The 27643-nt window shown below is 39.2% G+C and overlaps 1 protein-coding gene across 8 annotated transcripts in view; it reads right to left on the bottom strand.

The window, feature by feature from the left end:
- KYAT3 (kynurenine aminotransferase 3) overlaps positions 1–27643 on the bottom strand; it is a 61013-nt gene that overhangs the window by 17491 nt on the left and 15879 nt on the right. For 7 of the 8 annotated variants that reach the window (XM_046009561.1, XM_046009552.1, XM_046009530.1 and 4 more), the window contains 7 exons: positions 16838–16896; positions 16177–16321; positions 11973–12122; positions 7944–8030; positions 6808–6933; positions 6588–6708; positions 113–189 (listed from right to left, as the gene is read on the bottom strand). In XM_046009561.1, coding sequence (XP_045865517.1) covers positions 113–189; positions 6588–6708; positions 6808–6933; positions 7944–8030; positions 11973–12122; positions 16177–16321; positions 16838–16893 — 762 coding nt within the window. In that variant the 5' untranslated portion in view covers positions 16894–16896. The remainder of the gene's footprint in view (positions 1–112; positions 190–6587; positions 6709–6807; positions 6934–7943; positions 8031–11972; positions 12123–16176; positions 16322–16837; positions 16897–27643) is intronic. The other variant, XM_046009584.1, reaches the window with a different exon arrangement.

The following is a 27643-nucleotide window of genomic DNA, read 5'->3' as shown; positions in this document are numbered from 1 at the left end:
ATAAAAACCTGTGTAAACTGAGAATACATGCACTTAAAACACACACGTACAGAAACTACGAGAAATAAAATATATGCCTGTTTCGAAGACATTATTTTCTTCTGCATCTTACCTTCCAGCCAGTTACACTGAAAGTCTTTCCAGCACTTCCTATTGTTATTGTTCTCTCCCACATACCTGGAAACGTAGCTGAATAGGAAAGAGAAAAGAAAAGGTTAAGTAATTGCTTTCCCATCAATCTATATTCAGTATAATCTAAAAGTAGTGTCATCAGTGTATTTCAGTAGGTTTTTATTTACTTTTTATTTTTATTTATTTTATAGATTTTATTTATTTATACGAGAAGGAGAGACAGAGAGCGCACAAGCACGGGGGAGCTGGAGAGGGAGAAGCAGGATCCCCGCTGTGCAGGGAGCCTGATGCAGGGCTCCATCCGGGATGCTGGGATCAGGACCTGAGCCAAAGGCAGATGCTTAATGACTAAGCCACCCAGCCGTCCCTTCAGTGGGTTTTTAAATATAATGTAACTTTAACCCAGACACAATAAAAACTGTTATAGTTCTTGAAAACACTGTAATATGTGACAGATTAAGTAATTTTAAGTAGCAAAATTACTTCCAGGGGCAGGAGTGTCAGTAGCCAGTGTTCCGGGCAGAGGTCACACAAGCCTTGGCACCTAGCGCTCAGTGTCAGCGGTGGCGGTACATTCAATATTCTCTTCTGTGGCTCCATTTTGGTTGTGGTCCTGACTATTGTTGTCTCAACTCTACTTTGCCCATTTTGTGAATCTATTTCTCCAGGCTTCCTAAGGCAATGGTTCTTAAAATGTGGTCCCCACACCAGCAACAACAGTCTCAGTGGGGAACTAGTCAGGAAGGCAAACTATTGGACTGCATCCCAGAGCTACTGAATCGGAAGCTCTGGGGTAGCGCCCGGCAATCTGGGTGTCCATGCATGTGCGTGTGTGTGTTTTGCTAACAACTTTGAGATATAAATCCTACACCATAAAATTCAGTTCTTTAAACTGTCCAATTTGATGATATTTAGTATATCAGCAGAGATGTGCAAGCAGTTGGAAGAAGTCCATAACTTTTGGGCATCACCCCTTAATAGCTCCATGGCCAAGAGCACTAGAACTTGTGCCTGAATGGAGCGCATCTCCCATACTTATTCTCTCCATAATACACACCACGGCCTTCCTGCTCCTAGAAATATTAGCCAGCATGTCAGTACTATGCTTGGGATCTATTTTAAAGAACAAAATCATCATGAAAAGGACACTTGTTTCAGGAGCTGAAATAAGAAAGCAGAGCATTGCCTTGTTGATCTCAACTGAGAACATGTCCATCAGGTCACTCCAATTTTTTGCTACTTTCTGCGTATTTATGAATGAAGTGCCAAGTGCCAAGATGTAGTGCCAAGATGGGGCGCCTGGGTGGCTCAGTGGGTTAAAGCCTCTGCCTTCAGCTCAGGTCATGATCCCAGGGTCCTGGGATCGAGCCCCACATCGGGCCTTCTGCTCTGCAGGGAGCCTGCTTCCTCCTCTCTCTCTGCCTGCCTCTCTGCCTAGTTGTGATTTCTCTCTGTCAAATAAATAAAATATTAAAAAAAAAAAAAAGATGTAGTGCCAAGATGAAGTGCCAAGAGTATTGACTTTGGAGTTAAAAATCTATTTCAGTGAGTGATTCACAAATATGGATTGCACAAATAATGAGAAATGACTGCATAAATGTTTTCAAGTTGATTGATATCTTTAAAAAAATCATTCCCTCTTATACTTATTTACTTACCAAACATTTATTAGCAATAACCAGGTGCCAGAGGCTAATTTAGGTCTAGAGGAAACAAAGATAAGAAAGAAGCCATTCCTATCTTCAAGGAGTTTAATGTCTAGTGGGGGTAGGAGGAAAGTAAAACAGCAACCATAGTACAGCATGGAAAGTGCTGTAATCGCAACAGGCATGGAGTATCATGCAAGAACAGAAGAAGGTGTTAGGCGCAGCTTTCTGTAGACAGTAATGCTTGAGCTGAGACTTGGAAGACCACGTAGGCCTTTGCCAGTCAGATAAGGGGAAAAAAGGTATTTGTGGCAAAGGGCGTGCAGATGACAAAATGATGAAGGTAGAGAATGTAAAATCTTATGAACTTTGCTGAATACTGATAAAGTGTTGCCTTATGAATCTTCCAAGAATGCTAACTACACTGCTCTTTGCATTCCTTAAGTAATTTAGTCGTGAAGTTCTCATGCAATCCCATAAGTTTTTCACCTGTTCTGTAGAGGTACAGTAGATATTCTTCTGTTGTTCTAAGAGTTATGGTATACACAAACCTCCCTTTTTTTCCAGCAGTAAACCGATCAGCTGAATAACTTACAAGGAATTTTATATTAGTTATCTGAATACTGAAAGATTTGTATATCAATATCAATGTATTAATGTATCTTTTCTAGAAAGAGAGGTTTCTTTTGTTGACTGAAACATCATTTTACAGAAATCTGGAGATATCATTTGAGTCAAGAATCTGATTCAAGAACAAATTCTACTACTTCAATAAAAAAGGCCTTAAGGAATTTTAAAACATCTGGATATCCATGTCCTCTCCATTTCAGAGCCACAGAAGTTAATGTAAACAGAATACCACAGTCCTGTGTGTGAATCTACAGGAAAAAACCAAAAAACAAAAAAAGAGTCTTTGTATGTCTGATCATTTTAAAAAACAGTATCTAGGGGCACTGGTCGGCTCAGTTGGTAAAACATGCAACTCTTGATCTCGGAGTTGTGAGTTCAAGCTCCATGTTGGGTAGAGTTATTTAAAAACAAAACCAAAACCAAAAACCTAGGGGCACCTTGCCAGCTCAGTCAGAAAAGCACACAACTCTTGGTCTCAGGGTTGTAAGTTCGAGCCTTACCATGGGTGCAGAGATTACGTAAATGAATAAATAAATAAAAACTAAACAACAACAACAACAAACAAATCCCAATACCTAAAGTTGGTAAGTCAAGCTTGCATTTATATCTCTAAGGCAACTGGTCTTTGCACTTCCCATATATCACCCATGATCCTTAAATCAGCCACAGCAGCTCTGAGTTATTTACAGGTGGCTTAGGCTTCAGGGGAAGCCAGACGGGGATGAGAGGCATGAGGAAGAGTGCTACCCCAGGGAAAACTGCTTCAGTGAAAGCATGAGGATGCTGCTGCTTCATGATGTGTGGTTAGAAAGCCTTACTATCACACTCTGAAAATCGATGAAATAGCCATTTTGCATCTTTCATGTAACAAAGGCCACTGTATTTGAAGAAGAGCTAAGTTTTCACAGAACCAAACTGCACCCTCTAAACAATGAAATAGCGAATTCATTTTTTTTTCTTGTTTATGGGCTGTTATAAACAACAAAAAATCTGAGTTAAAAATATAAGTCTTGATATCTTTAGCAAGTAATATCTGCTACATTTTTACTATGAAGGGCTTATCATGAGGTTTAAGCAATATAATAAAGGCTCAAACAATATATCTTAAGATCATTTAAAGTTATCTATTGGAAAAATATTGTTAAACTGAGTTAACTAAAACTCTAAAGATTTGAGGCATTATTGCATAGACATGAACATATGTTTTATGTTAAGTATAGAATTACATTCATTAGAAAGATGCCTCTTCTTCTCTTTGCTTAATTAAAAAATTAAATTTATTTATTTAATTAATTAAATTAGAAATTATGAAAAATAATTATTTGTTCATATTGATCTGATTTTCAACTGGAAATAGTTCAAATGACCCAAAACAGAGAGATCATCAAGATGAACCCTAATGCAGTTTTCACATGGAACAGCAGTTTGCTGTGTCAAGGCATCACCGTACCTTTCAGATCTCTGGCTGTCTTCTCTGGCTATCCATTCTCCCTGAGAATATTCTCTTCCATGGGTTCTACCATCAAAAAAATTTTGATGACTGCCCAAACTGTTTCTCCTCATAATTTGATCCTGGCTATCAGGCCTATAATTCCACTTGTCTCCAGACATCTTCTCTATATCTCACAAACACTGAAACTTAGCAAGACTAAAGCACGAGAGGCAGGAATATTCCTTACTTCCCACAGATCTACTCCTCCTCAGCACATCCCCACCTCTGCTTAAGAGCCTCATCATGCTGAGGGGGCCGGGCCAGAGATCTCAGAAGCATACTTGATTGTTCCTTTCCCATCTTCAAAGGCTATACCCCTTCCCTGCCCAAGTCCCACACTGTTTTGATTCTAAACTCTACTGCTAACCTATCTGACTCACTTCAGATCCTCATCTATAGCTGGTTCTTAGCTTTATACTACAAATCCAATCATGTAACCAATTCCCTTGACATGACACATCTCTTGTTCTCAAAGTATGTTCACTGGAACTCTGACAATCAAATTAATGTGTAGAATTTAAAAAAAAATCAATTTTAAAGTCAATCAGAGAAAGACAATTATCCTATGATCTCCCTGATATGAGGAAGTTAAGAGGCAACATGGGGGGTTTGGGAGGTAGGAAAAGAATAAATGAAACAAGATGGGATCGGGAGGGAGACAAACCGGTAGAGACTCTTAATCTCACAAAACAAACTGAGGGTTGCCAGGGGGAGGTGAGTAGGGAGAGGGTGGTGGGGTTATGGACATGGGGAAGGTATGTGCTATGAAGTGTGTAAACCTGGCGATTCATAGAACTGTACCCCTGGGGCTAATAATACATTATATGTTAATAAAAAAAGAAAAAATTTAATTAAAAAATCAATTTTAAGTTTCCTTCCTTGAAATTTTCTTAAGTGCTTAAAATAAGTACTACTGTTTATCTGACAGTGTATGCTACCAAGGATGAAACAAATGAACATTTAGTAAGTGAATACTAATGGCAAAATAAAAAAGTTCTGATGTGTTTATTTCAATGGCTCTTTGTTACAAATATGCACAGAACTATGATTTTTATATTGACTTCTTTTTTAAAAAAGATTTCCTTGTTTTAGAGAGAAAGAGAGTATATGTGTGTGTGTGTGTGTGTGTGTGCATGAGTGGGGGGGGTAGAGGAGCAGAGGGAGAGACTGTTCAAGCAGACTTCCCACTGAGCACAGAGTTTGATCTCACAACCCTGAGATCATGACCTGAGCTGAAACCAAGAGTTGGATGCCCAATCCATCAAGTCACCCAGTCGCCCCTAATGACTTCTTCTAATTATCAAATTTCTGTTAGGAAAACTCTTTCTTGTTTCAGGATGGAAGGCAATGTATCCCTATTTCATGATGGGAACTTTGTGGCTCTGAGGTGCTCTATATACTAAGGCTTTGAGTTTCAGAACCAGTGACTTCCTCCACAAGTTTAAACTCTGTTCTCATATTCGAGGCTGTCAGAATTACCCTACTTTTCCATCATCATCTGTGTCTATTATATCCTTGTAAACCACTTGCCCTAATCTTAAGTATATCTTGATCTGTTGCGCCTCCTTGTTTCAGTCCATATTAGTTTATCTGGTATGAATTTTCTTCCTACCTCTCTGCTTAGCAAATTCCATCTTTTGCTCACTCCTCTGTTGATCCCCTCAAGCATTTGCTTTGTCCTCTGTATTTCTACTATTTATAATGTACATAGGGATAATTATGATATATTCAACTATTTATATATAAGTACACTAATTTTTTATTTATTGATTTTGCCTGAATGATTTTAGTTTTCCTCCCCTTATCCCTTTCATACTTTCTATTCATTTACTCATCAATTATGCTCTGATCCTCTGACATAAGCAGGAATCCTATCCTGGAAATTGGGCATTCAGAAGACACTAAAACAAACAAAAATCCTTATGTTCTAGCACGTTAGAAGAAAACAATATAGGTCTTGATATTTATTAAAAAAGAAAAAACAAAACAGAACGGGGGTGGGAAGCAAAGCAGATGCTGGAAGGAAAGCTTATAACTATGTTATATATGGCCATAAAAATTGATACCAGAATAAAACCCTGGGGGAGGTGAGAGACTGAGACATGTGGATATCTAGGGGGAAAAGCGTTTCTGGGCATTGGAAGGACAAGTGCAAAAACTCCAAGTTTGCAGCCGTGCATATAATCTTATAGCTGATATCAGTCTGAACAATTCTAGAAGACACCGAGGCACTTGTGAGATGGCCCAGTAGTAATGAAGAAATCTCTGGCAAAGACCAAGCAGCAATAGCTTACTGGCCCTTACATTCTCCTATTGACTTGGAATTTTGGCAACTTGCTCAGCACAGAGAGTCCAGCTTGGGAACAAGTAAGCTCCCTGTATCTTATATACCAAGTAATAGATGGATTCTTGATAAAAAGCCAAGGATATAGGCAAAAGTATGACTTCTCTGGTTTCAAAGCTTTATAGTATGATCCAAAAATCTGTTCCCTTAGTTTGAACTGCTTGTCTTTCAATCTGTTAATCATTTCACTCAAGCATCATTTACTCAAATCCCATTTAAGTGCTCATCCGGACAGATATCCAATGTAAGGACTATTTTAAAGCTGTTCTGGGATCCTTTCCAATCAGTTGTTCCACATGTGCCCAAACACATTTAGATTGTGACTCTATGTAATAATCAGTACCTATTTTTAAATGCTTATTTCCAGTATACACAAGCCATTCATAAACCTCATCACTGATGCAGAGTGTGTCATATTTGATGCAAAGGTCAGCAATTACTTGGAGTTCCTCTTTGGTATATACCTGTATGTATTAAAGAAAACAAAAGAGCAGGGCCAATTATGATTCAATGTGTGAGAAAATGATAGGTCAGAAGACTGTATAAAGAGATCAAAGACTCACCTTGCCAATGGGGTTATGTGGAGTATTCAGTATAATAGCTTTGGTTTTAGAATTAAATTTACTTGCCAATTCTTGAGGATCCAATGTCCAGTCAGAACTAGACCATTTTTTCCCATTGACAGGTTTCTAAGTATGAAGAACAAAATGTGATTTAATTCAATTAATTCATGTTTGCTGTCTTACAAATAAATAACCTTCCTGGGGAAAAAAAAAATAGAGAAGGGTAAGGCCTTTAAAGGCAACTGAATAAATGACTAACAAAGAAAATAAACAGAAATCACTAAGCCTGGGCGCCTGGGTGGCTCAGTTGGTTGGGCGACTGCCTTCATCTCAGGTCACGATCCTGGACTCCCGGGATCGAGTCCTGCATTGGGCTCCCAGCTCCACGGGGAGTCTGCTTCTCCCTCTGACCTTCTCACCTCTCATGCTCTCTCTCACTGTATCTCTCTCTCAAATAAATAAATAAAATCTTAAAAAAAAAAAAAAAGAAATCATTAAGCCTTAAGACCCCAAGAGGACTAGAGTCTCACGCTCACACCTATTAAATGGCAAAATAAAATCTTGTCGACACTTAATAGCTGTTAAGTGTCTACATTCCTTCAAGGGAGCCAGCTGTAATGATGGTTAACATGTCTGGTACTTTAAGGCCAATATAAGATTCTGTGATTTATCTTAGTGTATACTTATTTTAGTAAGATTTTTAAAAAGACATTGGTAGCATGCTTCATTAAATCCTAAAAATAAAAGCAAAATTTAAAAATTTCAGAATTTTCACTTCAGAACTGAACAAGCATTTATGGAGACCCAGCATAAACTGTTAGTCACTGGGGAGCAGTGCTATGAAAGTGAGTTAGAAATGGTCTCTGAGCTGGTCCAGCTCAGGTTGGTGAGGAAGACACATAGCTACAAGAGATAACATTAGATATAATGTGAATGCTGGTACAACAGAGACACATGGCAAACACAGGAGACAGTAATAAAAGTTGCTCTCTTCAAGATATTGGTTACCTTCAGCCATAGTAGAGATACACAGTAAATCCCAAAAAGTAATCAAAGTTGAAACTTTATCAGGGACAAAGCAATTACATATATTTTCAAAACATCTTAATGAATGTGAATGGTGCTGGCAAACTTACAGATCTTAGGGGTATAAAAACAGGTGTTGCTCCAGCCATTCTCACCATGGGCTCATAGCAGTCATAGAAAGGCATTATTATTATGACCTAAAATGAAACCAAATAAGAATTTAATGTATCAATTATTCATTCATTTAAAAAATACTGTGTACCTGCATAATACTACATGCTGAGATGCAGCAGTGAAAAAGCAGGTCTTCCTTGCCTTCATGGAGCTAACAGCCAAGTGGAAAAGACCTTAGAGATACACTTGTCCAGGAGTCCTTGATCTCTTAATGAGGTCTACAGAAGGGCTTGCAGTCGGGATTCTTGAAATTATATGTAAAACTTCACATGGGCTTAGGTAGATTTTTCTGGGGGAAGAGGCCATGTCTCATCACATCCTCGAAGGAATGTTCCAGCCAAAACATTAAGTATTTCTTTAAATTTTACATTACAAAATAAAATACCAGAGAGGGGCAGAAGCCAAAGACTGTAAGGAAAGATGACACAACAACGCTCTCCATTATGGGGTACCACTTTACAAGCATTATCCTGAGGGTAAAGATGTTTCTTTCTGCTCAAAAGCACTCCAAAACAAAGACTGGATGCAGGGAGACAGGTTAAGATGCTATTGTTAATGTCTGATACCCACAATTTCACTGTGGGTGACTTATATCTAGATTCGGTCTTTTTCCTAGCCCCTTAAGATACATATTCTTGTTCCTTGGCCTCTACGTGTTCTCTCTCAGTCACCTGTGGACTGGCTTTTACATCAGTCAATGGGCCAATCCAACCTGTCCAGTTGGTATCTAGCATCCTTTTTACTTTTCTATAAGGAAAGTTTGAGCACATAATTTATACCCATCATATATATTCTCTTTTTCTTTTTTTCTCTCTTTTTTTTTCTTTTAGAGAGAGAGAGACCACATGAATATGGAAGTGAGGGGTCGGGGGAGAGAGAGAGAGAGAAAGACTCTTTTTTTTTTTAAGATTTTATTTATTTGACAGAGAGATCACAAGTAGACAGAGAGGTAGGCAGAGAGAGAGAGAGAGAGAGGGAAGCAGGCTCCCTGCTGAGCAGAGAGCCCGATGCGGGACTCGATCCTAGGACGCCAAGATCATGACCTGAGCCAAAGCCAGTGGCTTAACCCACTGAGCCACGCAGGTGCCCCAAGAGAGAAAGACTCTTAAGCAGGCTCCACACCCAGCCTGATGCAGGGCTCAATCTTATAATCCTGAGATCATGACCTGAACCAAAATCAAGAGTTAGACACTTAACCAATTGAGCCATCCAGGTGCCCCTCTTTTTATCTTTTTAAACCTAGTAATATTCCATGAAAATTTCCTATTATTATACTTTTAATATTTATTATCTTAATGGCTACTTGGGAGTCTTAGAATAGTCTTTTTTTTTTTTTTTTAAATGATTTGCTTGTGTAAAGAAAAATGCTGGGGGACCTGGGTGGCTCAGGTGGTTGAGCATCCAACTCTTGATTTCAGCTCAGGTTATGATCTCAGGATCGTGGGACTGAACCCCATGATGGGCTCTGTGCTTACAGAGGAGTCGGCTTAAGATTCTCTCTCCCTCTGCCCCTCTCCCACCAGTGCCCATGTGTACTCTCTCTCTCTAAAATAAATAAATCTTTAAAAATAAATAAATAAATAACAATGCTATGTTTATTTGTGATTATATGTAGTTTCTCTGCTTTTAAATAGCTGAATAAATTCATATGATTGCTACTGCTAGATTAAAGGGGACAAACATTTTTATGGCACCTTATACAGACAGCCAAATTGCTTTAGAAAAATTGAGTAACTATTTCTAATTTCACAATCAACACTAAGTTGCCTCACTTAACTTCTGTCGGTTAAACTAGTGATACCTGATTGTTGTTCCAAATTTGCACTTTTTGCTGTGTATTTCTTATGATGTAAAATGCCTGTTCAAAGGCCTTTCTCACTAAAGTCATGTCAGGGCCTTACATTCTAAAGCCCCTTTGTTTGTGCTAGTCATTCAGTTCACACTGAGCACCTACTATACAGTCTACTATGCTAGGTGTTAGCTACTGTGCAGGGCAAAGAAATCTATCTTTGTTCATTCCCTTTGGGAAGGGATCTTTCCCTCGGTGGACTGTAAGTTCCTAATTAGTCTACGAAATTCTCAGGGACCAAGATGACCTATCTTTGAACTCTGGTGAGAAACACAGGTGCCTGATTTGAAGTGAGAGCTCAATAAAGGAAAATAAATTGGAGAGGCAGGGAGGTAAAATTGAAAGAATATACTTGACACTCTTTGCTGCAATTTCCTTATTTTTATGGTGGGAGTAATTCCCCTCTCTTTCTGCAGAGTATTTATTGAGTACTCAGTGTTTCAGGGACTGGTTGTAGAGCAATAAACTGGTTCTCCTGGAACGTACATTCTACCAAGACATTAAATAAGAAAACAAAGAAGTAAATTAGATAATTTCAGATAGTAATAAATGTTATAAAGGAAATAAAACAGGTGAATGTGATAGAAAGTGACGTGTGTGGTTTCAAATATCAGATACAGTGATCAGAGAAGAAAGAACAAAAGAAAGAAGGGCGAGGGCTGAGCCTCAGGATGCTCCTGCTGAGTGCAGAAGGGGGGAGCAAGAAAGGATTAAGAACATCAAAGAATGAGATGAAACTTTCAACTAGTTTATAGGCTCAAAGGAGATTATATATATGAAAGTATACCTGTACTTCCTTAAGATGTTTCCTTAAGGAGCTTATTGTCTGGCATAGTAGAGGGAATTAGAGATGTAACAGAATAACATAATACAAAGTAACAGCAGTATCTTTTATAGAAGCTGTACAGGGAAAGCGCCATGAGAGTTCAAAGAAAGGAATTAACAACACAGATCCAGGTAAATATTCATTCTTTAGACTCGGCTTAAGCAACGCCTCTCTGGAGCCTTCTGAGCCTACGTTAGCAGAGCCGTCACCACCATAACTAACATTCTCCACAACTGACTGTCACACACATTCCAATTCGCCAGTTGGAGAGTATCTCCTCCACTAGACAGGGAACTCCTGCCACACAGAAACTGTCTCCCAGGGTGCCTAGTATAGGAGATCCTCAGTGATTTCTGAATGAATGAAGAGGTCAGGAAATACTGAAGCAGGGGCACTGGAATGATGCTGGGGATGGAGGGGCAGCACTGGAGTATGCGGTCATGTGGGTCACAGTACCAAAGCAGAAGTCATTCATGCTTCTTGTTACACGTGGGGCTGCTAATGATGCTGGGCATAAAAACACACCGACCAAATACTCGCTGAGTTCAGGTAAGGGTAATTTTAGTCGGGCAAAGGAAAGATTCATTATTCCCATCAGTGCTAGCCCCTTCCACTTACCCTTATCTAAACAGGCTGTAAAAATACGAATGAGTCACATGCAATGAAACAGATGAATCTCAGACATAATGATAAATGAAAGAAGCCATTCAAGAGTACATACTGTGTGATTCCATTTATATCAGCTTAAAGAGCAGGTAAAAGGAGACTATGGTGCTAGAAGACAGAAGAGTAGTTACCTCTGGAAGAATATAAATGAGGCAGAGGCAAAAGGGAGCCTTCTAGGTGCTAGAAACGTACCGTATCTTCATCTGGTTTGTGGTTACCTGGATACATATTCACATATATATAAACATACTCATGTAAACTATTTGTCAAGCTGTGTACTTAAGATTTGTGGATTTTACTCATGTGTACTATACGTCAAAAATAATTAAAAATAGGGGTGCCTGGGTGGCTCAGTGGATTAAGCCGCTGCCTTCGGCTCAGGTCATGATATCAGGGTCCTGGGATCGAGCCCTGCATTGGGCTCTCTGCTCCGCAGTGACCCTGCTTCCTCCTCTCTCTCTGCCTGCCTCTCTGCCTACTTGGGATCTCTCTCTCTCTGTCAAATAAATAAATAAATAAATCTTTAAAAAAATAATTAAAAATAGAATGTAAAATAAAAGATTCAAAGGCAGTACAAATAATAATAATTAAATATAGGTAAGATGATAATGTTAATACACTTACTTCATCTCCCTCATCAATTAATCCTTGAATGGCATTGAAAAGAGATCCATATGCTCCTACTGTCACAAGGATTTCTTTATTTGGATTGATTTGATTTTGATAAAATTTTTCATATAAGCAGGCTAGAGCTTTCACAAGTGATGGATGACCCTGTTGAACAAAAAAGAGGGAAAAAAATCTTAAATCTGATTACGGGATCTACTTCTTGGAGGTACTCTGGATCTAAAATGAAAGAATTTTTAAAATTTGGGTTTCATGTTTACAATTATCCAAAGAAAATTTGTATTTTTTAATGGAAATAAGAAATATTTTTCCCCTACTTTCAGAGGATTCCTACATGAAAGGTAATAAAAACTTGCTAATGAGTTAAAAAAAAAACATTAAACAATTGGTTTTGGAATTTAAAATTCCACCGTATTTGCTTTGGTAAAAATTGACTTCAGTACCAAATATGTCTTTGATAGTACATTTTTTGACAGCAATCAAATCACATTCAATTACATTATTTTTTTTCAATTACTTTATTTTTGATAGTAATTAAATTATATTGGGTAGAGTTGGACTTTTTTGCCAGCTAAAATAAGAAAACCTGCATTGTCTGTATATCCTGACTCTGTTCTTCCATGTTACCAAAGAGAAGACTATTATGCCAACCAATGGACTATGGAGAGAGGGCAAAAACAAATTCCCCAAAGAAATGTATATTAGTGCTTATATGAGAGTTATGTTAGGAGGGAAGTAGGACATTCTTCACCACATGATAGGCAAGAGGGGAGGAGTCATTCAAGCAAACAACAACGTTCACTAGAAGAATGAAGGGACTGTAAATCCAAAAACTCTGAGACATATAGGGAGTCTTTTTTTCCCCCTAAGATTTTATTTATTTGTCAGAGAGACAGTGAGAGAAGAAGAGAGAGTGTGGGGAGGGGCAGAGGGAGAAGCAGGTTCCACACTGAGCAAACATCCCAATGTGGGACTCGATGCCAGGACCCCGGGATCATGACCTGAGCTGAAGGCAGACGATTAACCGCCTGAGCCACCCAAGCATCCCTGAGTCACCCGGGCATCCCTGTAGGGAGTCTTAACTCCTTTATTCGATCTTCCTCGATTCGTCTCTTCTATGTTCTTCCCTCCTTCTCTTTCTTTCCCTTCCCTTTTCCCCTCCTTGTCTTATTTGGTACTGAACTCAGTATTTCTTATTTCTTATTGTTTCCTAGCATGTAGCTCCTCTTTTTGCTTTTGGAGAACTTCCTTAATTTTCAGTCGGTTGCAAGTGAGAGTCCAAGCGCTGGGCATGTGCCTTTTTTGCAAAGCACCTGGGGCTCTAAAGGAATAAACTGGGCCAGGACACAAGTAAGGTTGGTAGGATATACTTCAGATTTATGAAGTAAAAGAGCCTTTGGTCATTTTAAGTTATCTATCCCAGCTCATATAAAGAGGAGGCATTTGTTGTTGTTGTTAAAGATATTTTTGTTTGTCACCTCTGTCAGAATGTTGGTTAGTATGTCACAGACCCTCACCCAATTAAAATGAATAAAAACAAAGCTGTAGCACATTTTTCATATTTTGAAATTAGGAGATATTGTAATGTTAGAGAAACTGGGTATAATTACTAATGGGGGTGGGTGATGGAATACAGCCAGTGAACTAAAAAATAATAGCAAGAGAAAGAGACTAAAATTCAAGCTCCAAAAAATATACACAATTTGTGAAAAGAGCAAGGGAAGATTGTCACCATTCCTGGAAATCCAAAATTTCTTTTGAATTTCATTTTAATAACAGGCCTAACAAATTCTAGCAAGGGGTGATCTGAAAGCAACCATAAAAACTACACATTTCCTCAGAATAATAAGGGTCTGTGGTTTTTTTTTTTTAAAGATTTTATTTATTTATTTGACAGAGAGAGATCATAAGTAGGCAGAGAGGCAGGCAGAGAGAGAGAGAGAGAGGGAAGCAGACTCCCTGCTGAGCAGAGAGCCGGATGCGAGACTCGATCCCAGGACCCTGAGATCATGACCTGAGCTGAAGGCAGCGGCTTAACCCACTGAGCCACCCAGGCGCCCGGGTCTGTGTTTTAAAAAATTTTTAATTACAAAAATAACACATGCTTCATATAATAATTAAAACTAGGCAAAGCTCTGTTAAAAAGTTTAATGATCTCTCCTCAACAACACTTCCTTCCCATCTCCCTGAGGTGACCAATGTCATCCACAGCCTCGTGACAGTGTGATACTCTCCGCTGTACTTATTCAAATAAAAAACACATATATAAATACACTTACATATATTTACAAAAACTGGAAAATATTTAAAGAATGGGCATAGGTCACAGCAAAGGAAACAATCAACAAAACTAAAAGACAATCTACAGAATGGGAGAAGATATTCACAAATGACATATCAGATAAAGGACTAGTATCCAGAATTTATAAAGAATGTGTCAACTCAATACCCAAAACCCAAAAAATCCAGTCAAGAAATGGGCAGAAGACCTGAACAGACATTTCTCCAAAGAAGACATACAGATGGCCAAGAGACACATGAAAAGATGCTCAACATCACTCATCATCAGGGAAATAAAAATCAAAACCACAATGAGATATCTCCTCACACCTGTCACTATGGCTAAAATTAACAACTCAGGAAACAAGAGATGTCGGCAAAGATGCAGAGAAAAAGGAATCTTCTTACACTGTTGGTGGAAATGCAAACTGCTAGCCACTCTGGAAAACAGTATGGAGGTTCCTCAAAGAGTTAAAAATAGAACTACTAGGGGCGCCTGGGTGGCTCAGTCGGTTAAACCTCTGTCTTCAGCTCAGGTCATGATCCTGGGGGTCCTAGGATCAAGCCCCGCATCAGGCTCCCTGCTCAGTGGGAAGTCTGCTTCTCCCATTCTCCCTACCTGATGCTCCCCCTGACAAATAAATAAATAAAAATCTTAAAAAAAAAAAAAAAAAGAACTACCCTGTGATCCAGCAACTGCACTACTCGTATTTACCCCAAAGATATAAAAGTGTTGATTCAAAGGGGCACCTGCACCCCAATGTTTATAGCACAAACATCAAAATGTGGAGAGTCCAGATGTTCATCAACAGATGATTGGATAAAGCAAATGTGATGTGTATGTGTGTGTAAGTGTGTGCGCGTGTGTGTGTGTGTATAAAATACCAATATATACACTAATTCAAAAGAAATATGCACCCCATGTTTGTAGCAACATTATTTACAATAGCCAGACTATAGAAGCAGTCCAAGTGTCCATCAAGAGACGAATGGGTAAAGAAGATGTGGTACACACACACACACACACACACACACACAAAATGGAATACTACTCAGCTATCAAAAAGAATGAAATCTTGGGGCGCCTGGGTGGCTCAGTGGATTAAGCCGCTGCCTTCGGCTCAGGTCATGATCTCGGGATCCTGGGATCGAGCCCCGCATCGGGCTCTCTGCTCCGTGGGGGGCCTGCTTCCTCCTCTCTCTCTGCCTGCCTCTCTGCCTACTTGTGATCTTCTCTCTGTCAAATAAATAAATAAAATCTTTAAAAAAAAAAAAAAAAAAAAGAATGAAATCTTGCCATTTCCAACAACATGGATGGGGCTAGAGAGTCTAATGCTAAGTGAAGTAAGTCAGTCAGAGATAGACAAATAGTATACACTTTCACTCCTATGTGGAATATAAGAAACAAAACAAACAAAGGAAAAAGGTGAGAGACAAACCAAAAACAAGCTCTGAACTATAACAAATGGATGTGTAGCAGAGGGGAGGTGGGCAGGGGGAAGGGTAAAATAGGTAACGTGGATTCGAGTACGCATTGTGATGAGTACTGTGTAATGTACAGAATTGCTGGGTCACAATATTGTGCACCTGAAGCTAATATATCACTGTACATTAACCATACTGGAATTAAAAAAAAAAAAAAGCTGGAAAAAAAGAGAGAAGATTCTCCCTCCCTTGTTGCCCCCAGACCCTATGCTGGAACAACAGTGAAGCGAAGACCAAGATAGGACTGTGGAGGGGTTAGAAGTTGGGGATGGCTCCTTCCAGAAGATAAGGGCAAGCAAGGGTGGGGGTCCCTCTGACTACCAGGTTGGGACAGCTGGTCCCAGAAAGCCAATTATACAGAAGTGACAGAAGCACATGCACACACAACACCATATAAAATACAAGTTCATGCCCCACATGGTCTTCATATACTTACAAAGCCTCGTGTATACTGGTTCAGGCTATCAATTGCTGCAATCTTTGATAATTTCTCCTTTACATATATGGGAGGGGATATATCTGGAAGGCCTTGACCAAGATTCACAACAGAGGGGTCTGCAGCCAACTTTGTAAATTCAATCCTAAAATTAAAAAAATAATAGTAAGTACCAAAATTACAGTTAGCTTTTTATATCTCATGATCTTAACATAAAACTGAAAAACTAAGACCTAGTTTAATCTTACAAATAAAAACATATGAGTTCCCAACAAAAACTTTACCACCTAAAAAATGACTTTGTCTAATTAAATGATGGCTGAACTAATGAACTTAGAAGTTTCTTAGAAATCTCAATTTCTTGAAACCCACAGTTTCATCATCTATTTTTTTTCCCTCAACCATACCAGCTGTTACAGATTATAAGTTCTTTGTCCTTTTCTCTGCCTACTTGTAGGCTTAGCACATTACCATATTTATACAAATGAATAAATCAGTGTATGGACCCTTAACTTCCTTCTAATTTCACTTAATGCGTAAATTAAAGTAAGTGCCTTTATTTGTAGAGTTCAGATGAGGGTAAACATTCCCAACTAAGAAAATCAAAATGTGCAGGAAGAAAGCTTCACCAAATTATTACTGCTTATTCTAAGGCACTCACCACACATTGCTATCAAGGCCTTCGATTCGTTTTGCATTGGTGATTTTCAAAGACATCTTCTGAAAGATACAAATATTGAAATATGTTTTTAAATTTCTTTAATCAAAATTGAAAAAAGCCAGAAAACCACTGTAACTCTACATTTTCCCTGTTGTCGCTATGGGAAGAGCGGTACCATGACAAATGCCAGAGCCTAATACAAAATTCTGAAGTGGAATCATCTCCCACCTACTGCCCTAAGGAACGCTTTTCTTATGATCCTACGATGTTTACCTTCTCACAAAAGAACAAAAATAGCATCCTAGCCTACAAAAATAAACCACTTTGAAGGCCTGAAATGCACTGAAGAGAACAATAATGATACTAAAAAAAGTCAGGGCGAAAACATACCCTGAGTCCTTCTCTGAAGATCATTTTAGGTAAGATGTAGTAACAGTTCCACAAGTACATGCCTTGCATGACACACAGGAAGCACTCAACAAATGGTTTTTAAACTATTCAACAGAGAGCCCCAAACCATAACAGCTCACATTATTGAGTAGTGAGTAGGTACCAGGCACTGTTCCAAGTGTTGTACATAATTAACTCATTTCATAGTCACAACAACCCTATGTAGTGGTTCTCTTATTTCCCCTAAGTTAGTTAGGAGCAAAGTGAGGTACAGAGGATAATGTTATAGAACTTTACACATCCGCCCAAGTTTACAAAAGCTAGTAACATTTAAACCCAAACAGATTCAATCCAGGATCTGAACCCAGGCAATCTGACTCCAGAATACATACTCAGATTCCATTTCTTTTTCTCTCTCTCTTTTTTTTAGATTTTATTTCTTTCTTTATTTTTAGAGTTAGAGTGTGAGCAGGGGAAGGGGCAAAGGGAGGGAGAGGGACAGGGACAATGTCAATGACTCCATGCTGAGCATGGTCTCCAGTGCAGGACTTGATCCCACAACCCCGAGATCATGACCTGAGCTGAAATCAAGAGTCAGACGCTTAACCAATGGAGCAACCCAGGCGCCCCCAGATCTATTTCTATATACCGTCTTTTACGTAACAAGACCTTATAAAAAACATTACCAGAATGCTGCCTCCTAAAAAGAGTGTATTAGACATTTAGGTCAGGTCTCTTTCCATCAAACAAGCTAGGCCTATGGTAGAAAAATATTAGAAGTTAAAATTATGGTACAGCATAAAATTCTTTAGTTCTCTAGATTTTAAAATTAAGCTTATACTATTTCACCAAAGCATTGAATTAGCATTAAGTTCACTGTTAACAAGCTGCTAGGGAAAAAAATGATTGGCAGCATTTTTATAAAGATTTTCCTAATAGAATATTAAAGTAATTTTAATTCAATCTGGGAGGAAGATAATGATAATGGTTATTAAATACACCATTGTTCTCATTCTATTCCAACAATGGAACCAAGAAAAATATCTTCTTACTCTCATATTGTTTAATCTTTGAAACTCGAGTGAAGTAAATCACATGCAAATTCTCCAGAGGTTAAGGTGCCTTCCAGAATAGCATTATGATTAAGTACCCACCTGAACAGGATGCTATTCCAGACACTACAATTATAAAACTACAATTATAAAAAGTCCCAGAATGATAGAAAAAAAAATCTTAACAATTGTCCTTTGCCATTAAAATGTTTAAAACTTAATGATTCATTTAGCATGTGGCTGCAAACACAACGTACAAATTCATATATAAATAGGTGAGAAAAGTCTGCAGCAGATCATTTAGACACAAAAGTTCAATTTTATTTAAAATATTTAGATAACTGAAGGCAAAACACATTTCCAGATTTAATTTTAAAATTTGTGTCCAGAACAGCCTCTCTCACACAACCTCCCTGCCTCTCTGCTCCTCCCCACCTGCCTAAACCATTTTAATATTTGAAATACTCCATCTTACTTCTGTATCTTCACATATGATCATTCCTCTGCCTTAACGGTTTTTCTACACCAATGTTTCCTAATCTCCTTTTCATCACTGGCCCCATAAGGAGACCTTTCAGATATGTCTTCTAATCATCTCCCCTACTGCTCCATAAAGTAAGTTTTGTCAGATAGGGCTGGACTTTCCAAGGTCACAAAACATTGTAATAGCTATGGTTGATTTCACCTGCCAAGCACCAATTTTCTCCCCTTGAGGGCAATGATGCCCCTGTTGAGAATTCAATTGAGAATTCAATCCCTGCTCCCCATCACCCTATCTCTGCACTTGGCTACCTCCTAAACCACTTGCCACTTTCAGTTCTCAAGTTAGACTTCATGTCCTCCACAGAGGACAGAATCAGAGTGTTTTCTGATTCCCTAGGTCAAGGTTATATGCTCTTCCTACGTACTTCTATTACATGGGGTAAATTCCAGCATTTACTATACAACACTGTAATTTTCCTGTTTATTTATCTATAACCTTCCTTTGATTGTAAACCCTGAGGATTAGTTCAAGCTTGTTCACTGGTATGTGTCTGTAATCAGGTTTCTCCACAGAAATAGAACCAATAAGATGTGCATATATATAGTGATTCAAGAAAGGCTTGTGTGACTTATGGGGGCCAGTAAGTTTGAAATCTGCAGAGCAGTAAGGCATGCTGGAGACCCAAGGAGAATTGATATTACAGCTCAGGATCTAATGGCATTCTGGAGGCAGAATTCCCTTTTCCTGGGGGGAACCTTAGTCTTTTTCCTCTTAAGGCCTTCAACTGATTGAATCAGACCCACCCACATTCTATAGAAGGCAAATTACTTAAAATCTACCGATTTAAATGTTAATCTCATTTGAAAAACACCTTCAGAGACGTTTACATGGATGTTTGAACAAATACCTGGGTTCCCTGGCCAGCCCAAGTCAACACCAAATGAACTATCACAGTATCCAACACATAGAACTATGCTTAGCACATAGTAATTTTTCAACAAATATCTGATGAATGAAAGAAAGAATCCACACATCAGAAGTGAACTAAAGGTATCAGTCAGTTTGTTAGGTTTATTGTGTCAGTCAGCTTAAGTTAATTTATGCTTCAGTAATAAATGACCCCAAAGTCTTGATGGCTTAAAATCATCAGGATTTATTTCTTTTTCACAGTACATACTGACTGAAGGTCAGCTGCTGCTTTGCTCCATGTCACTGTCACTCTGAGACATCAGCTGACAAAATAGCCTCTTTTTTGAATACTGTCAATTTCATAGCAGAGGGGACAAATGTTAATTTCTACTTAGATGTGCACATACCACTTCTACTCACATTGTGTTGGCCAAAGCAATTCATCGCTATGCCTGATACCAACCTGGTAGAAATGAAGTCTGGAGGTACAGTGATTGTTGTGGGTTGAATTGTGTAACCACCCCTCCCCCCCAAATTCATGTTGCGGTCTTACCACCCAGCACCTCAGAATGTGACCTTATTTGGAAATAGGTTCATTGCAGATGTCATTGGTTAAATTAAGGTCATGGGGGAGACACTGCTATGACACTGATATGACTGTGTCTTTATAAAAAAGGGTGAATCCGGAGACAGTCTGGTATACAGGGATAATGTCACATGAAGATGAAAGTGATTATTTTTGAAAGTCAGGGAATGCCAGAGATTCACAGCAAACCGCCAAAAACTAGGAGAAAAGCAGGAAGAGATTCTTTCTCACACCAAACAGAAAAAGCCAACCCTGGTACACTTTGCTCTTGGGATTTTAGCCTACAAAACTGTGAGCTAATACAGTTTTGTTGCTCAGCCACTGAGTTTGTCTTACTCTCTTAAGGCAACCAGAATAAATACATACAGTGATGAACATTTACAAGATGCCTGACAGTGTCTAAAAACATCAGGATTCAGCAGTAGATGCAAATGCTCACCACATAAGAATTACTGTCCAGAGTAGATCTAGTCTTATGAAATGTTAGTAAACCCGGAATCCTATGGGGAATTAAGTATGAGCTTCGGGTGTATGATGGGAAATCTACAGGGCCCATATTAATTTCTGGGCCAGCTACTCCATGAACTGGTTTCCGCTCCCAGGTAAATTAATACCGTGCATACGTATATTGCACTGCTATGTTATAAACACAAAAATGCTAGTGAAATAATAAATAGCGTCTTTTTTTCATCCACTTGCGGCTGAAAAGTGCAGTACTGCAGAATCACCACTAGGTGGAACTCTTGGTAGAGATGAGAAAAAGCTTATTGCCAATTCTCTCTGCAACGGTTACTGCAATGGTGTTGGAAGAAGGAAAACTTGGAAAGAAAAAAAATATTACCCATTATCGTAAGACTCTAGCATAGTAAAGTTTCAACTAAATATATTTTGAGCACTCTTCCTGTAAGACTGCTACTTTTGGTCAGATAGGATAGATGTAGAAAGTCTTCCCAGGTGGTGGGTTAAACCTGGGGAAGCTGGGGGCTGTCAGCATCGATGCACCATGGGCTGAGTCAAGCGTAAACAGATAAAGAGTGCAAGAAAAGGTCAGAAACAGAACTAACAAGCCAATGATTACACAGGTGACAACAATAATCAGATATGAGAGGCAGACAGATCCCAGTACTTCCAGACTAGGCTGCAGCAGAAAGTAAGTAACAATCTAATGGGCGCCCCTTAATGTGTCTGGCCGCTGGTGTAACTGAAACATCCCTTCTCTTTCAGATCTATGAATCAGGCATTACTAATTTTCCAAACATTTGCCTTTACTTTTAAGAGAGCATCTTAAACATTTTATGAATTTTCTGTCATAAAATTTTCACTTTGATTAGCAGGTATTATTTCCGGTTCTTTACTCATTCATTCCCTATTGTTTGGGCGTTTCCCGTGTTTTGCAACTATAGGTAGTGTGTTTCTACTGTGCATTTAATTATAGGGTTCTTATTCTGTTTCCTTCAGTTTTGGAGTTTGATGTGGAGGGGAATGCCCTACTATACGTATTTATTATTACAAGAAGGATGAAATATCATCAATACATAGTCATCTAGTTTAGCTAAACTAACTGAACATGCAACTTTTGATTACTTTTATGGAAAAAGTAAGGTATAAAATCTGATGTTCCAACAACCACAATGAGCATACTTACTTTCATTTCCCTTCATTCCTTAGCACTTACTTCCTAAATGTCTTAAAAAAAAATACAGATCTACTTTAAAAAGAAATTTTGCCAGCCCCTGGGTAGTGCTCTCGGGTTAGGCAACCCACTCTTGGTTTCAGCTCTGGTCATGATCTCTGGGTTGTGAGATCAAGTCCCACATCAGGCTCCACGCTCAGTGAGGAGTTGACTAAGAATTCTCTCTCCTTCTGCTTGTCCCCATGCTTACTCTCTCATGCTCTCTCTTTGTCTAAAATAAATAAATATTTAAAAAAATAAAAAGAAATTTTGCACAAAATTGCATAATTTATTGCATAACAAATTGCATAATTTATTGACACTTTACCAGTTTGAGACTTTGCCAGAAAGTTGATTATTCCCTAACCTGACTAAAAAGAAACTTGGTTTTACTCTTTCCTAGCTCTGAGGCCGGGAAACAGATGAGTGAACAGATGCCTTCGAAGCTCCCAGGCTATATTACTCAACTCTCTTAGCTGCAGAGACAGAAACTCAATCAAAAACAGTTTAGGCAAAAAGGGGAATTTATGAGAAAGCTCACATCACCATGATAAGGAAAGACGTGTGGCCAGGCTTACCCATCTACATTTTTACCCAATCTTGGTCTGCTTTTCTCCACAGGTGACAAAAACACAGTCACAGTTTTACCACCACTGTGTTCCTGTCACCTGTGGAGGGGACTGAGAGTTGCTTCCTCTATTTCAGTTTTGAAAATTCTAGGGAAAGGCTCTGAATGACCTAGCCTTGGCTAATAAACTGTGGCATTTCCACAACAATTTAAAAAGTACTCTATTAGTATGGTTGTTAAGAACACGATGAAAAAATATTAGCAAACGCAGTGCAGAGCAAGGTCATCAGAGGTGTAGAGACGCAGTTGAATGATGATGCCCTTTTTCGGGGATGCTATCTTTTTAATGTCCTGCTCGCTACCCAGTCAAGTAATAGTACAGATCTGCTCCACAATCTCCTGGTTCTCCCAGGTGTGCTCCTTGAACAAGAGCCTGTCAACACCCTTGGACAGTACCTCCATAAGACATCAGCGTCTATTGAAAAACATGGTTGGAATGGGGAGAAGAGCATTTTCTGGAGAAAGGAGAGTTGATGATGTTCTTAAAAAGAGGGAGAGGTCTCAGGCCACGGGAGTCCATCTCAATGGGAAGTTCACAGGGAATCTGTGGCAGAGCTAAAAGTACAGCGCTGAAGCTTCTACTGCTGGAACAGAGGGTCAAGGGAAAGAGCTGGCTACAGAACCAAATTCTCAGGCAGGCGTGGAATTCAGTTTCCTCTCACCTGCGAACTGATACATTGCTAGCGACTGCAATCTCATGTCTCCTTTACATTCTAACCACACGGGCTTTCATTCATTCATGCAATGACTATTTACTGAATATGTATTGTGCACAAGGTACTCTTCTGCAGGGGATAGATCAGTGAGCAAAACAAACCAAGAGTCCCTATTCTTCTTTCTATACCCTAAACATGCCTAGTTTGTTTCTATCACGTACTATATTACTCTATAGAGTTATTCACCTCTCCTTTTCAGGAGTGACTCTGAAATTGGCCATGTGGTTTGCTCTGGTCAGTGGAGTGTGAGTAGATGTGATCTATACCATGTCTAAGAAGCTGTAATTGCTTCTGCATGGTTATGGCTTATAGTCATACTTCTCTACTATGAGAAGACCATGTCTCAGTGCGGGGCTACTCCTTTAGCCTCAGTCCTGGAATAAAAAGACACAGAGTGGAGCTACCACCTGGAGCAAAGCCACTACTGATTTATAGCCTACATATTAATACGGGTGAGTATAAAATGTTCATGACCTGAGAAGGTAAGATTTTGTGGGTTTTGGTAGTGCAGCAAAGTTGCTGATATAAAAGCCTTTGCAGGGGCACCTGGGTGGCTCAGTGGGTTAAAGCCTCTGCTTACGGCTCAGGTCATGATCTTAGGGTCCTGGGATCAAGCCCCGCATTGGGCTCTCTGCTTAGCAGGGAGTCTGCTTCCTCCTCTGCCTGCCTACTCGTGATCTCTCTGTCAAACAAATAAATAAAATCTTAAAAAAAAAAAAAAAAAAAGGTTTGCAATTGCTGTGTGCTCTGCCTGGAATGCCCTTCTCTTAGGCCCAGATCCCCCACTCCACCTCACCTCGCCTTGCCTTTGTTTCCTTGGGTGAATGCTGGAACAGCAATGGCTGCCTCCTCCACTTGAAAACTCGTGTGTAGCAAGGAAGCTGTGTGTGTGTGTGTGTTTATGTGTGTGTATATGAGGTTAGGCCTCATGGTGCCTTGGAAGAGATGCAAATGAGTTTCCCCTACTATATAAATAAATATTTGCATGGTTAAACACACACACACAAACACACAGGTACACACACAAATATTAATTGAATATATCCTCTTCAGAGAGGGCTTCTAAAACTAAATGCCTTAATATTACTCATCACCTCTCTCCTACTAGCCCCAGCAAGAATTTTAGCATGTTTCTCTATTTAACTTTCTTATGACATTCACCATTATTTGAAATTATTCTTTCTTTCTTTTTTAAAGATTTTATTTTTTTGTAAGGTCTTATTTACTAATTTGAGAGAAAGAGAGAGACAGAGAAAGAGCATGCACAGCGGGGAGAGGCAGAGGGCGAAGCAAGCAGACTCCCTGCTGAATCAGGAGCCTGATGACATGGGGCTCGATCCCAGGATGTGGAGGTGATGACCTGAGCCGAAGGCATCCGCTTAACAATCTGAGCCACCCAGTACCCCTGAAATTATTATTTAATTATCAATCTTGCTCACTAAAATGAAAACTTCAGAAAACAAGGACTTACCTTGTTCAGTGCTGTGTCTCTGGGATCTAAAATGGTCTTTGGTAGGTTGTATTTACAAGTATTGTCTGAACACATGAATGAAATCCCACCTCTTTAACTATCCTCATTTTTAAGTACTTCAAGGGCATCTTCCCTCTAACCTATCACCCAGTGCCATAGAGCTATGCACTTAAAGCACATCATGGGCTACCACTTCACTCTAAAATCTTCTGTGACTCTCCACAAACTATGGAATGTGATTCAAATTCAAACCTGCCATCTATGGCCCTTAGTCTATTTCCAGCCTTCTCTCCCACCATGCCATCCCCCCCACCAGACAGTGATTCAACAGCTCAGAGGCACTTGCCATTCTCTAATTGCATTCGTGGTGTTTGTTTCCCTTGCTTTTTTTTTTTTTTTTTTTCCAGAAAGAGGGAGAAGGAGGGAGAGTGCACATGCACGAGAGAGAGATGGGGGAGGGACAGTGGAGAGGGAGAGAATCTCAAGCAGACTCCGTGCTGAGGACTCCATGCTGAGCACAGAATCCAACAAAGAGCTCCATCTCATGACGGTGAGATCACGCCCTGAGCCAAAATCAAGAGTATGACGCTTAGTCAACTGAGCTACCCAGGCATCCCAGAGAGAGAGAATCTTAAGCAGGCTCCATCCCTAGCATGCAGAGCCCAACACAGGGCTCAATTCCATGACCCTGAGATCATGACCTGAGCTGAAATCAAAAGTCAGACAGTTAACCAACTGAGCTATCCAGGTACCCCTGCTTCCCATGCTTTTATTCAAATTCTTTCCCCCTGTCTGTAGGATCTTCTCCAAAATCCCCACAGTGGTAGGCTCAGAAATGACCTCCCAAAAGATGTTTGCATGCTAACCCTAGGGACTTGTGACTATTGCCTTATATGGCAGTACATATCGTTCTATCCTTGCAGATGTGATTAAATTAAGGGTCTCGAGTTGGTCTTGATTATTTTGGACTTTTCAGGTGGCCCCTAAATATAATTACACACATTTTTAAAAGGAAACAGAAGGAGTTCATACCCATATAGACAAAAAGGCCGTGTGAAGATGGAGCAGAGGGCAATCTGAAGATGCTGGCTAACATGACCAAAAGCCAAGGAGTACCAGCAGCCACCAGAAGCTGGATGAAGTAAGGAAAAGATTACTCCCTAGAGCTTCTGGAGGGAGTGGGGCCCAGTGATACCTTCATTTTGGCCCGGTGATACTGATCTTAAATTCTCATCTCCACAACTGAGAATAAATTTCTGTATTATTAAGCCATCATTAATAAATTTCTGTGGTAATTTGTTACACCAAGCAGCCATAGGAAACTATTAAACACAATCTATCTGACAACATAGAGCATGGTGATTAAAGACATTAGGAATGTGATTAAAGAAAATTACTAAACCCTTCCAGACCCACACTTCCTTGGCTGTAAATTGCAGATAAAAATAGTATTTACAAAATAGGACAGCTACAAGGATTAAATGAGACAGCATAGTGCAGAGGCACATGGTGAACACTCCAAGACATTTATTATTACTATTGCTTGACTTAAAAAAAAATCCATGAACTCTATTATGATTTTGTAGAAAATCAGAGTATGCCACCCCAAAATATGCCACTTTGACATAAGGACCATTCTGAGCTGATGGCAACTGAGAAGCAGCAGATGCAGGAAAAACTCTCTGCCCTCCCCTCTCTACCAGGATAGGCAAGACGTCACCAGACACAATTCTAGACTCTTAACCTGCTGAAATAGCACCAGAGGAGTCTGTGTAGAACACTCTATAAATTTACTGTTCTTTCTTACGATGCTATCCAAGCCCAAGTTCTAAGCACCTCTGTAAGTTAGTTATTCATCACTGAGCTCTCCCATGTGTATGTACAATGCATATGTTAATTAACTATGTCCGTTTTACTCTTATTAATCTGTCTTTTATAAGCCTAATTTGCAGGGCCTCAGTCAGAAAACCTAGGAGGCTGGATGTCAGAGTTATATTATTCCTCCCCTACAATATCATTCAATGGGTTCACAAATCTTAAATAGTTGCCAGGTGAGCCACAGAATAGGAGAAAGTATTACAAGACATATCTTACAAAGACAATTATTTGGAATATGTAAGGAACTTCTACAACTCAATGAGAAGGCAAACAGGATTTGACAGCCACTTTGTAGAAGATATATGAATGGCCAAAAGCACGTAAAAGATCCTCAATGTCATTAGCCATTAGGGAAATGCAAAATAAAACCACAGTGAGGTACTACTAGATACCCATCTTAATGGCTAAAATTATAGATACTGAGTGTTGGTAAAGATGTGGAGTAGCTGGAACTCACACAACCCTAGTGGGAAAGTAAAATGGCACAACCATTTTGGAAAGCTGCTTAGTTTAAAAAGTAAACATAATTGTAGCATACAACCTAACCATTCCACTGTTAGGTATTTACCTAAGAGAAATGAAAATGTATGGTTACACAACTGCTTGTACACAAATGTTCATAATAGTTTTATTCACAATAGCAAAACACTGGAAAAAACCTATAAGTCCATTAGCAGGTAAAGGGGTAAACAAATAATGGTACATCATTTGTTTATATATGCCATATAATGGCATACTGTTTAGAAATAAAAAAAAGAATGAACGACTGATACATCACAACATGCATAAATTTAAAAATCATTAAACATATGAAGAAATGATAAAATAGTACATATAGGGGCACCTGGGTGGCTCAGTTGGTTAAGCAACTGCCTTCGGCTCAGGTCATGATCCTGGAGTCCTAGGATCAAGTCCCACATCAGGCCCTCTGCTCATCAGGGAGCCTGCCCCTCGCTCCTTTCATGCTCTCTCTCTCTTTCTAATAAATAAAATCTTTTTAAAAAAAAAAATAGTACATAT

This window comes from Meles meles, chromosome 1 (assembly GCF_922984935.1).
Source record: "Meles meles chromosome 1, mMelMel3.1 paternal haplotype, whole genome shotgun sequence".
Classification (NCBI taxonomy): Eukaryota; Metazoa; Chordata; class Mammalia; order Carnivora; family Mustelidae; genus Meles; species Meles meles.
Note: the sequence above shows the minus strand (reverse complement) of the source record. Positions and strands in the feature narration are given on the sequence as shown.